This window comes from Hippocampus bargibanti, linkage group LG03 (assembly GCF_051943395.1).
Source record: "Hippocampus bargibanti isolate YZ-2025 linkage group LG03, ASM5194339v1, whole genome shotgun sequence".
Taxonomy (NCBI): domain Eukaryota; kingdom Metazoa; phylum Chordata; class Actinopteri; order Syngnathiformes; family Syngnathidae; genus Hippocampus; species Hippocampus bargibanti.
In genome coordinates, this window is record NC_142736.1 from 14862887 (window position 1) to 14874908 (window position 12022).

General features: G+C 38.6%; 1 protein-coding gene across 2 annotated transcripts in view; it reads right to left on the bottom strand.

The window, feature by feature from the left end:
• ddb1 (damage specific DNA binding protein 1) overlaps positions 1-11413 on the bottom strand; it is a 43658-nt gene extending 32245 nt beyond the window's left edge. For both annotated transcript variants that reach the window (XM_088992154.1, XM_088992152.1), the window contains exons 1-9: positions 11269-11413; positions 10404-10552; positions 9994-10110; positions 8937-9158; positions 8499-8613; positions 6864-6961; positions 5813-5971; positions 1324-1407; positions 1034-1150 (exon numbers count right to left, since the gene is read on the bottom strand). In XM_088992154.1, the coding sequence (XP_088848280.1) occupies positions 1034-1150; positions 1324-1407; positions 5813-5971; positions 6864-6961; positions 8499-8613; positions 8937-9158; positions 9994-10110; positions 10404-10552; positions 11269-11329 (1122 nt within the window). In that variant the 5' untranslated portion in view covers positions 11330-11413. The remainder of the gene's footprint in view (positions 1-1033; positions 1151-1323; positions 1408-5812; positions 5972-6863; positions 6962-8498; positions 8614-8936; positions 9159-9993; positions 10111-10403; positions 10553-11268) is intronic.
• Positions 11414-12022: the final 609 nt, after the last annotated feature.

Below are 12022 nucleotides of genomic sequence, written 5' to 3' on the forward strand. Positions count from 1 at the left end.
AGACCTGAGACTGGGACGGAGATTTATCTTCCAACAGGACAATGATCCAAAACATAAAGCCAAATCTAGAATGGAATGGTTAAAAAATAAACATATCCAGGTGTTAGAATGGCCAAGTCAAAGTCCAGACCTGAATCCAATTGAGAATCTGTGGAAAGAGCTGAAGATTGCTGTTCACAAAAACTCTCCATCCAACCTCACTGAGCTCAAACTATTTTGCAAGGAAGAATGGGCAAGAATGTCAGTCTCTATATGTGCAAAACTGATAGAAATATACCCCAAGCGACTTGCAGCTGTAATTGGAGCAAAAAGTGGCGCTACAAAGTATTAACGCAAGGGGGCCCAATAATATTGCACCCCCCACTTTTGTTTTTTATTCGTAAAAAAAATACATTATCCAACAAATTTTGTTCGACTTCACGATTGTGTCCCAATTGTTGATTCTTGACAAAAAAAATAATTTTCATTTCTTTATGTTTGAAGCCTGAAATGTGGCGAAAGGTTGCAAGGTTCAAGGGTGCCGAATACTTTTACAAGGCACTCTACCAAACAGTGAGTATGTGCTCTTTACTACACTTCCAAAGCAGAGGTGGAGATGAGAAATTTGCTAACATGAAAAAAGTAATTGCATTGAGACAAACACAAACACAAAACAACTTTAGCAATCCAACTATGGTGAGGTGCACAGATGCTTTCAGAATAAAAATATCCCTTTTGATTTCTTATTTATATATAACTGTCGGAAACTTTATAAAGCCAGTTTGTTGTAATCTGATAAATCTCAATTTCAAATCTCAAACCACCAATTTTGCTCGCCGGCTATGAGGTTAGGGTGTAAATATCTGAAGAAAAAAAAAAAAACAACCAAAGTTTTTTTTAGTGCAGTTCACAAAGATTTGCTTTGCTATTAAATGAATTTAAAATGTTTCCCATACCATCTTTATTGCATTATTAATCACCAACATAGACTTGAGAGCCCCCACATGAAAATATGAATGATGAGTGGCAGTGTAAGATAAGAACTGGTACTCACCTGGCCTTGCCCTTGCCTCTCTAAGTCTACCACACACATGTCCACAATTGGCCCCAGATTAGTGAACGTCTCCATGACAGCCACATATGAGCCCTGGTCATTGCTGTCTACATTGAGCTGTTGATGAAAAACAGCGCGTTTGTAAGATTAAAGAGAATGAATTAGAAAAGGGAGAGGACCGAGACACATTTGCTATGCATTGAAGGAACATAGACGTGGCAATCTTTTTTTATTGATTATTTTGGGTTTTTACAACAGGTTCCTGGGAACCGCGGTAGTCAGTGGCATACCTTTACCAGTTGGGAGTCACCAAGTCTCGATCCGACAAAGACCACACCATTATCCAAGTAGGTCAAACACTCAGCAATTGATGTCTGTCAGTGCAGAGAAACACACATTGTCTACATGAAAACAAAATATGGACACCATAAGAAAACAGGGTGGTATGTTATTCAATATTGAATTCAGCATTGCCCCTTGATTGTAATGCACTTTGTGAATTGGAAACAGAAAGCAATTTGCAATTGAAATCCAAATTGCAGGAAGTAGAATTGAAACTCAACGAAATTCATAATGAGGTTTTACAGTATATATGCCAATTTACAACATGAATTTCATACAAATATTAATGTAAAGACTTTTTCTTTTTTTCCTTTCGGCTTTTCCCTTCAAGGGGTCGCCACAGGGAATCAGTGTCCTCCATCTTCAGAAGTTTGATTCGCATGTTTGTTTTGTCCAAGCTTTTACGCCGGCTGCCCTTCCTGACACAACCCTCTGTATTTATCCGGGCTTGGGACCGGCACAAGAAGACACTGGCTTATGTCCCCTTGTGACTACAGAACAAGCAACTCTATGAAATTAATAAAGATGAATGTGCTCAGTAAAAGGCTCCCAAACACAAAATGGTCATCGGCACAGCAACATTCATAAAAGCAAAACTATACTCACCATTTGTCAGATGATTACGGTGACATTTTTTGGAAAATGGAGATGAAATCAAGAAAAAAAATGCTAATTGCGGCTAACCCTTCTATGGCTTTTTGCAGTCCATATTAGCTTTTAGCTTAAGAGAGTGATGACGGCTGTGAAGCTGGTTGAAGCTAGACTGAATGAGCATGTCTGACAAATAAGAGCACTATTAGAAGAATAAAAGTAACACCACAAAAAAAGATTAAGTATACAATTACGTGTAAATATAGTGATTAGTAAAGTGTCACAACATCCATAAAGCTCTCTTCGGCCTTCCTTTTGGTCTCCTGCCAGGCAGTTCAAGGCTCAGCATCCTTCTCCCAATATTACTTTGAAATCAAGAAATTTGCTCAACTCTCCAACATTCAAGAAAAGGAGACTTAACATGAGTCTCTGTACTTCTATTTGGAAGAGAGGTGTCTGCAGACAGTCTCCTTTTCCATGATACGTTGAGAATGACTGAATTCAATTCAACTTTCTCCAATTGAAATTCAAATGCACATGTTGAATTAAACTGCAGATATTAGTCTGCACGGCCCTGTTAGGAACTGCAAAATGTTGGTTATTTGAACAGAACTCCAGAGCGATCAGCAAAAATCTAACAGACGCTTTTACTTAACCAAATTGTGGGATCAATAAAAGAAAGAACATGTAGTTTGTTTGAAAATGAGGGGATTCAAATGGTTTGATATGGTGTCTTAAAGGATACATATATGGTTTAGAAAACGGTTGAAATGAAGCTATTTAGGTGCAGAAATGGCGATACACTGAGAAGAAATATTTCTCTTGCATGACAATGTGGAGATGCTGCTGTGTGTTGGCTGAGCAGACTGGTCCCAACAAAATGGCCAACAATTTAAAAAACAATCTGTCTCTAGCTCAGCATTGCACTTCCCTTGATAGCTTCTAGCGCCAGCACCACTCAGAGTACAAGCAAAATAGCATTTACTATACTCTGTCTCTGGCAGATCATGAGAGAAATGCGTCGCAAGCCTGATGTGTCTACCTTTGACACAAGATTTAGTTTTACGCCTTGATCTTGACATACAGCTAGTGTTTAAATCACTTCAAAATGATTAAGTGACACCCAGCAAGCAACAAAGAGAGACTGATTTGCCACATCATCTGTACAAGCGTAGAAAGCTCCATTAGATTCTGCCAAGCTTATAAAACACTAAAAACACGATAGTATTCCTGAGAGGATGGGAATGCTGGAGAAAGACCAACAAGCTAAAGAATGAGGAGCCATGCAACTTAAAAGGAAGGGAGAAATTCCAGAGAAGAGACAGGCCGGTTAATGGCATATGAACAAAAGAACAAAACTATGACCCACCGCTACAGCATGGTTACTATTTTGCATATTGCATTGTATTGTCTCTTCATACAAAATTTTGAAGCTACGAAAACTCTCAACAAGAAAATATTGCCCCTTGCTCCACAAGAAAATTCAAGATACGAATGGTAAAAATACACTATGTCCTAGCCCTGAGTTTCCGTAACGCAACATTCTTATAGCTGTTCTGCCATTTGCTATTCCCGAGCATCATCCTGGCATCCCATCGGCGAAAACAAAATTTTACTGTATGTATATGACTACGCACAGTTATATACAGACAAAAAAACTCATCACCAAGTCGGGCGATCGCTCACTCCTGATGCTTGCCTTGAACATTTTTGAAGGATTGTCATAAGCCACAAAAAAAGAACATGAAAATGATGTACTTTCATTTATTGGGCAATAATTTCATTATGACGTGTTTGTTCTATATTTTTAATGTGTTTTGATGCTTCGGGAAATTGGGAAATTTGGGAAAACTTATGAATAAAAGTACGTTCGTTTTATTCATGAATATATTACTTTTATTCATGAATGTATTTCCGAAAGCATCAAAATGCATCAAACTATGTAACAAACATGTTACAATGAAATTATTGCACAATAAATACAGTATTTTCTGGTGTATAAGGCACACCCAAAATCCTTTATTTTCTTCGAAAGATAACTCTGCCTTATACACAAAGTTGCCTTATATGTGAAGTAATATTGAGCCACAACAGGTCTCGCAACTCCTGTCAGCAGCTACCGAATCCATTTTGCCATATAGAAGAAGTAGTGCGTAACTGCAGCCTCTACTGCAGCGCCTCATAATGTGGTGTGCCTTATATTTGGTAGTTTTATATATTAGATTTGGAAAACCTTTTTCATTCATTGAAGGTGTGCCTTATACAGTAAAGTCTCGTTATATCGATATCGGTTAGATCGATAGTACCGCTTATTACGATACTATTTTCATTTCCATTGCACATTTCTAGCCTTTTTATGTATAATTAGTACTGTTTAGTACGATACCCGGTTATTACGATAATCCGATTATTACGGTGCTCCTTTTCATCCCCCGCCGGCCATTTTTGTTGTTTATATCGATATATCCGTCGCGCCATTGGTCAACTTGGTCACGTGTCTTGTTACGTGAGCCGCCATCGGTCGCGCCAATGGTCTTGGTCACATGGTCGCCATGAGTCACGCTATTGGTCGACTTGGCTGTGTGACGTTGTCACGTGACACGCCATCGGTCGCGCCATTGGTCAACTTGGTCACGTGTCTTGGTTACGTGTCACGCCATCAGTCGCGCCATTGGTTGACTTGGTCAGGTGACTTGGTTACGTGCCCAGCACCCGTGTAGCAGAGCCATTTTCATTTTCAGACGCTAGCTCGTGTGTAGCAGACGAGATTGAAGTGTTTGTGTTAAAAGGTAAAAATGGGAAGCAGAAGAAGATTGATGACTTTTTTAAATTGTATACATAATACAGTTAGATGTAAGCGTTTCAGTTTCCCTGTTGTGTTATGTACATGCCCACTGTACTGTATATGAATGCAATCGTTTTTTGCAAGAATGTTTCTTGTTTTGTCTTCTGAAGCGCGATGATTTTGAAAATTATTAACATTCCATACTGTGTATTAAAGGACAGCCGATGTCACTTTTTATTCAAATGCAAATAAAAATGACTTCACGCCAAGACGTCTTGCATTGCTTGTGAATCCAAACAATGGCTTCAGATTCGGATAATATGCTTTCTTGTTACACATCCAGTTATGAATATGTTTCAAATACACTGTAGTTCTGAAGATTAAAGCATACATGTTTACAATCATTAAAGAATTATATGTGCCATTTTGAGGCAACATTGGGGGAACATCTCTCACCCAAAAAAAAGGGAGCTAATGGCCAGCTCCGTTTCTTATATGGCGCTTGGCTGCCCTCTTTTGGCGGCTTTTGTTTAATGCAGTTCGGCGCAGGATCGGATATATCGATAGTCCCGGTTATATCGATATTTTTTCGGACTCCCTTGAATATCGATATAACGAGACTTTACTGTATATGGAAGTTTGAAAATACACCATTCATTGGGGGCACGCCTTATTCTACGGTGCGTCTAGTACACTGGAAAATATGGTATGTTAATACTGAATACTTTTATTAATGTATGAATGAATTATTTTATTCTGTCGATGTTTGGTATGTACTGTCAACATATGTAGTTTTTCTTTGTATCGTATATTGTTTTTACATGTATCGTATCTTTTATATGTATCATATCTCAACCCACCTGTCCTATTTTTTAAATCAATGCGGCCCCTGAGCTAAAATGTTTTCTCACCCCTGGTCAATGTGATATTATACTGTATGTAAATTCTTGACAGTAAGCAGGAGAATGGCTGCTAAGGAATACTTTAAAAAGTGTGTTTTAAGAACTGTGTCAGGATTGGGAACATTTCTCCCTTGATAAACAAGTGTTGAAATAGAGCACCTCTCCAAGCAACTCCACATGCAAGTCTTTGAGTGCAACCGTTCCATCCATGAGCTCCTCTTTCTCCAGCAGCAACATGAAAAGGCGCCCTTCCATATCTCCCAATAGGTAGCGTGATCCATTAGGGTCCACTCGATTGTGACAGACTATAGTGCTCTGCTGCAGTCAAACACAAAGATGTTATGTCAATAAAGCTATGGGTGAGGTGGTTCTGGTAAAATATTGAACAGGTTAAACTTTTGTAAAGAGCAGAAATAATAGCTGGCCATGATGTATCGGTATGAGGAAAAACTATACATGTTGATTTCTGACATAATCCTCCATACATTATTCATTGTTCATACATTATTCATTGTCATCAAAGTAGTCCTTTGACTTTGCTCGGTCGGTTGAAAATAGGAATGTTAACGTTTGGATTATAGCTCAATAAAGGTATCATAACTTTAACGCAAGATGGTTTAAGGCATTTGTTGTCTAAAATAATTGTGATGAACAATTCAAAAACAATGATGGATTTTCTTTTTTGTCAGATTCAAGTTATTTATGTGACCATTATGAGTTATTATTCCAGCAGGAGAATGTATCAATACCAAGACCCCCTCCTGACCCACACACACATATTGTTTCAGACATACAGAAGATTGTATTCAATAAAAGATGTCTGAATTTATTGTACCAGGTTTGACAACACTTGAGTTGTTTTTAAACATTTACATTTAAAATAAAATAACATGATAAAAATAAATTGTACATTATTTTCAACATGCTTCTTCAATAAATGATCTCCAAGAAAAGAAAATTTTGAATATTTCAGAGGTTACAATTCACAATAACTTAGTGTGACAAATGTTGGGTTGCCAAGGTTTCACAAACAAAATTCAGTGTGAATGGAAATTTTTCACAGACGTACTTAAAATCTTTATGCTAGCTAACAGTTTCACCCTTTTGTCGATTTCCTCTTTGAAAATGCATTACTGTCATTGTTTTCAAAAAGATGCACCGAAAATACATTTTACATAAAACACAATCATGAAACAGTATATACAATTACCTTGATAGTGGGAGGTGCAATGGCCAAATATTTGTCTCCATTATGGTAAGAAATTGACTCCTGTCCTATGATGATAGCACCACCAAAAGGCTCTGGCACTACAATACAAGCACAGTAAAGGTATGTAGTACATGTAGCCAATCTCAGTGAAGACTCACTCACAGCATGTTTTAATTCCTGTGTAGAATTCTCAAATATGATAACTAAGTGAAAGCATAATATTTGAATATACCGATGAAATGCCTTTTCACACTACACACAACATTTTTGTCCAACCCATTCATTGTGTGCGTGCTTTTGTGGTTTAACATTGCATCATAGATGGTTTTCCTTTTTTAAGTCCAGCAGCAGTTGTTACAGCATTTCGACAGTGGTGAAATGATTGCAAAGTCAAAATAGTAACTGAATGTTCTACAGTGAATGGGGTAAAAATAAAGAAAGTAGAAAACTGAGCTACTTGTTAGAATAATTAATGCAGTGTCCCTTGATCTCTGGAAAACAAGACATGACATATGCATTGTGATGTGCTAAAAACTGCATGGTGATGAAGGGACTACTTCACTAACTGTGCTCGGTCAGTTGAAAATGGGAATGTTAACAATTTGAATGTTAATTTAAAATAGCCGCATATATTTTAATTTTAAGATCAGTCTTCCTTATGTTTATTTTGCACAAATAAATCCAGCCGTTCCACTGTAATTGAAAATTCATCCGTCAACTCATCCATTTTTAACACATCTTATTCTGAACAAAGCCGCAAGAGGTGCTGAAGCCTATCCCAGCTGTCTTTGGGTAGTAGGCATGGTACACACTGAACAGGTTGCCAGCCAATCACAGGAAGACAATCACATCAACTATTCATGCTCACTATCACACTCAGGGACAATTTAGAGCAGGGGTGCCCAACGCATTGATCGCGATTGACTGGGAGCCTGCAAACCAAGTAGATCACGAAGGGTTTCGGGCAGTGGTTCTTAACCTGGGTTCGATCGAACCTGAGGGGTTCGGTGAGTTGGTCTCAGGGGTTTGGTGGATCCTCCGCCACAGAGGTCCACCCCTCAGTCTAGTCTGCAGAGTAGGTAGTCATTGGAAGAAGGGAATGATCATATGAAACTAGGGGGAAGCGAGGGAGGGAAAATACGGACAGGCAGCCTGAACTCTGACCTGGCCGCCAGTCAGTCATAGGGCACATACAGACAAACATCCATTCACACTTACACCGTCAGTGAGTGGGAACCCACCCCACACTACCCGTACAGAAGTCAGGCGAATTTAACACAACATTGTTGGGGTAAAAAAATAAATAAAAATCATTCAAATGCAGGGGTATAATTATTCAAAATTATTACAGCAAATGATTGCAGTGTATGGAGATTGACCACTCTTCTTGTAGTTGTGAAAAAGGTGTACTAATATTCCAATACAATGTTGAATGACTCATGTTTCAATGGCATACGGTGGCTTGTAGCTTTTACCAGATTGCATCCCACATAGTGTTGATTCTTAAGAAAAATTCCAATGTGGCAAAAGGTCAAAAATTTCAAGGGGAGGCAAATACTAACCAAGCCAATCCAAGTACAGTGTTTAAACACCTTTACTGATTATATGGGTCAGGAGTAAAAAGATTCCACAAACCTGGTATGACCATAGATGCTTCAGCTTCAACATTCTCCTGTTTCCATGGTCCTGTATTGAATTCCTTTTCCCTCAAAGAGACCTCATAGGTCTTGACATGGCGCCCCTGGGGGTCCTGCGTTATATCACAGGCCGACAGAAGACGAGGTTAAGAGACGTTTTCAGGCGAGATAACAGTCAATCAAATTTTACGTTTTAAAATAGATTAAGACTTCGGCAACTGCAACAGCAAAAGTATTATTTGGGCAAAAACCACAATCATTTTAATGAGTTCCCTTTTTGATTCCACAATCCACAATCTTTTGGTCGGTGTAGTTAAGTGAAAATGACTGTAAAACATGAAAAATTTAAGAGACTGAAAAACAAAAACGGCTTTATTTTATTTTCAATACTTAAAATCAATTTGGCATTTACTGCACAGCCCATTGCAAAACATACCTGATAGATGAGGCACACAGTGGGGGCCTGGCAGCCATATAGGAAGTGAACATCAATCACTTGCAGTTCCTCCAGCCTGATGTTAAAGGCCTTAAGCTCACGATTGTCTCGATCCAAAGGGATCACCTTGAACAACCCATCATACAACCGCAGGCCAATCATACGGCATTCTGGGTCAACAATCCCAATAATACCAGTCTCTGAGGGCCTCCCAATGCGATCCTGTAATCAAAAAAGTTGATTTGCAATGGTTTATGTGAGTTGTAAAAAAAAAATTAAACATAAAATTACAAGAAGAATATTACAAGACAACACTACATTTATGCACATGAGTTTCGGTAAAACCCTACACTTTGGAAATTGACCAAAATGTGTCACCGAAAATGTCACTCAAATTGTACAACTTCGAACCATGATCACAGCACAGCAGATGTCAGCATATAACACTAAATTTCAAGTCACAACAACGAAAGAGTAACTTTTGGCTCATGTTTGGTCTCCTCCCTTCACTCCCCCCAATACATAGGTTTGGATGATGAGTGAAAACAATTATGATATTGATAAGATTAAAATCACAATTAATAAAATAAATATTCGTTGATTTCAAAACATAGCATTTATTCAAATGCTAAAACTCCATCCATTTTCTAATTCGTTTTTCATTACGAGGGTTGGGGGCGGACTGGTCCCAAGTCGATCACGAGGGGCTTCCTGTGTGGCGTTTGCATGTCCTCCCGTTATTTGCATCTTTTTTTTTCCCCGGGAACTCCGGTTCCCTCCCTCATTCTAATAATATGCACAGTAGGTTAATTGAACACTTGAAATTGTCCTTCAGCGTTACTCTGCATAGGTTGCTTGTTTATCTATGCAGTGGAATTGGCTGTTTTAAGTATACAACAAAACTAAAGGAATTCATTCTGCCCTTTAAATATTCCTCGGAGGGACTCTGTCGATAAGTCAAGTTTGACTTCAGAGAGACCGGTGCTATTAACATTCTGTCAGAGTACATGTTGTCCATGTGATTGAATCAAAAGGACCTTTTTTAATGATCACCCACCTGGACATTCCCATGGGCACGAGTGATGATGTCAATGCTTTCGCCATTCTGTTTGTATTCAAGGATGCAGGCGTTGTACTTCGATGTGAGAATAAATAGCAGATCCTTGTTTTCACCCTTGAGAGCATAAAAAAGTGATGAACCAAAAACTAATCTGGGAATTTGCTAATCCAATTTAATTACCTATGACTGATCCAACATTGAAAGACGTGTTTAGTACTTTATTTTTTTTCCATTGCTTTCCTCGTGAAACATTTTCATAAAATGAAAATACATGCATCTGACGTCAGGTATCTTAACACAAGAGATGTGCATGTAACTACTCGATTGCTCGGAAATGGGCATTTTGACTACGACACAATTTACTGCGGTGTGCACTCAGAAGAGGTGAAACAAATACATGTATGTACCTTTGGCCTAAACAGCTCCATGACAGCAATCTTGCCATACATGCCAACTTCCTTGACAGGTCTGAGTCCTTCAGCTGTGACAACATAGATCTCCAATCTTGTGTTTTTTGCTATTAGCAAATTAAGGTCCTCTGCAGAGGTGAAGTGGCCTGTAAAATCATCAAGACATGCAATGTACACTCTCATTTGTGTTTATATGAGCAAACAAAAAAGACTGCAAAGGTTTATTTGCATGTTCGTCTGCTACGTTACTTGCATACCATCTAATCAAATGAGACAAATTCCAAAATAATCCAAAATCTACTTGCAGACACAAACCTTCCTTAAGGCATCATTGTAACATTCCTTGAACGTCACGATAAAGCTGAATATTTGATAATCATTCTTAGCTCATATCCTAATTGTGATCTGTTGAGAGGGTGACACTAAAGCCAACACAGACAAGGTGCTAATATAAAAACTTTTAAAACTTGTAAAATCAACCAAACGGCCATTTCGTGCGACGATAATAGGGCCCTGCCTTTAAATCGTTACTTGGCTATAAACAACATCTTATCAGAGATGAAAAGTGCCTGTGAAGCGATATAGTGAAGGCTAGATGTATTTACTTGCATTGCGGATACCTTCAACAAGTACCCCGATCAACAGTTTCTCCAGTTCCCATGTACGCTACCAAACAATGCAAATACATTACACGATGAGTATAAAACGTATAGCCAAGACAGAATTGTCATGTAAAAAGATCTTAGCCCGATCTGCACCATCAGCTACTACAGGCCTGTGTAGAGCTTTTTGGACGTGCAGCGCGGGAGTTCAGCAAACATGCAGCTTATTGCTGCGATAAACAGCAACGCGGGACATTTACCTGTGATGCAAGCATTGACTGCCGTGGGTTTTTGAGCCGTAACCACGTAATTGTATGACATCTTGGCAACAGTGGCAGATAAATACCAAAGTAGTGTTATATCGCTCACGCGAGTGACGAAAATCGTTGAACTACACTCCCGGAAGTACTGAGTTACCAGAGCAGTGCGTCCATCTAACGCAGCGAGCTAAGAACAACGACAGCATACAGCGCCCTCTTTCTTACGGAGACCAAAGGGAAGAAATTAAGTACGCCTGCAACGCATAACAATTAGGAATGGCATGGTCAATTTCTTTGTGTATTGCAAATATTTCAGTTTGAAATATCAGACACATAATTCCAGGTTTTATTTCACCGTGAAATAAAACCTGGAATTATGTGTCTGAAATTTTCACGGTATTCACATCGGGATGTGTGAAGCCATAAAGTTTTCAACAGAGAAAAAGGAATGCAATTTACATTATTAAAATCACAAACGTTATAATATTCAGAGTGGGCATCATCAGTGTGGTGAATCTCTCAGTGAGCCCTGTCATTGCCGACAACCAAACCGCATTAATTTGCTTATCTTTCAAGCCGTCGTGCGTTTTTTATTGCTGGACAAAATGTTTTTGTTGACTCCAGAATGCATTCATCTGCATCTGTGAACATCAAAAAACACAACGGTGATTTTTTAACCAAAATAATTCTTAAAAAAAGATGCATTTTCAAAATATGTTTTCATGGAAGATGGAGGTAGTAAGCGGTGACATTG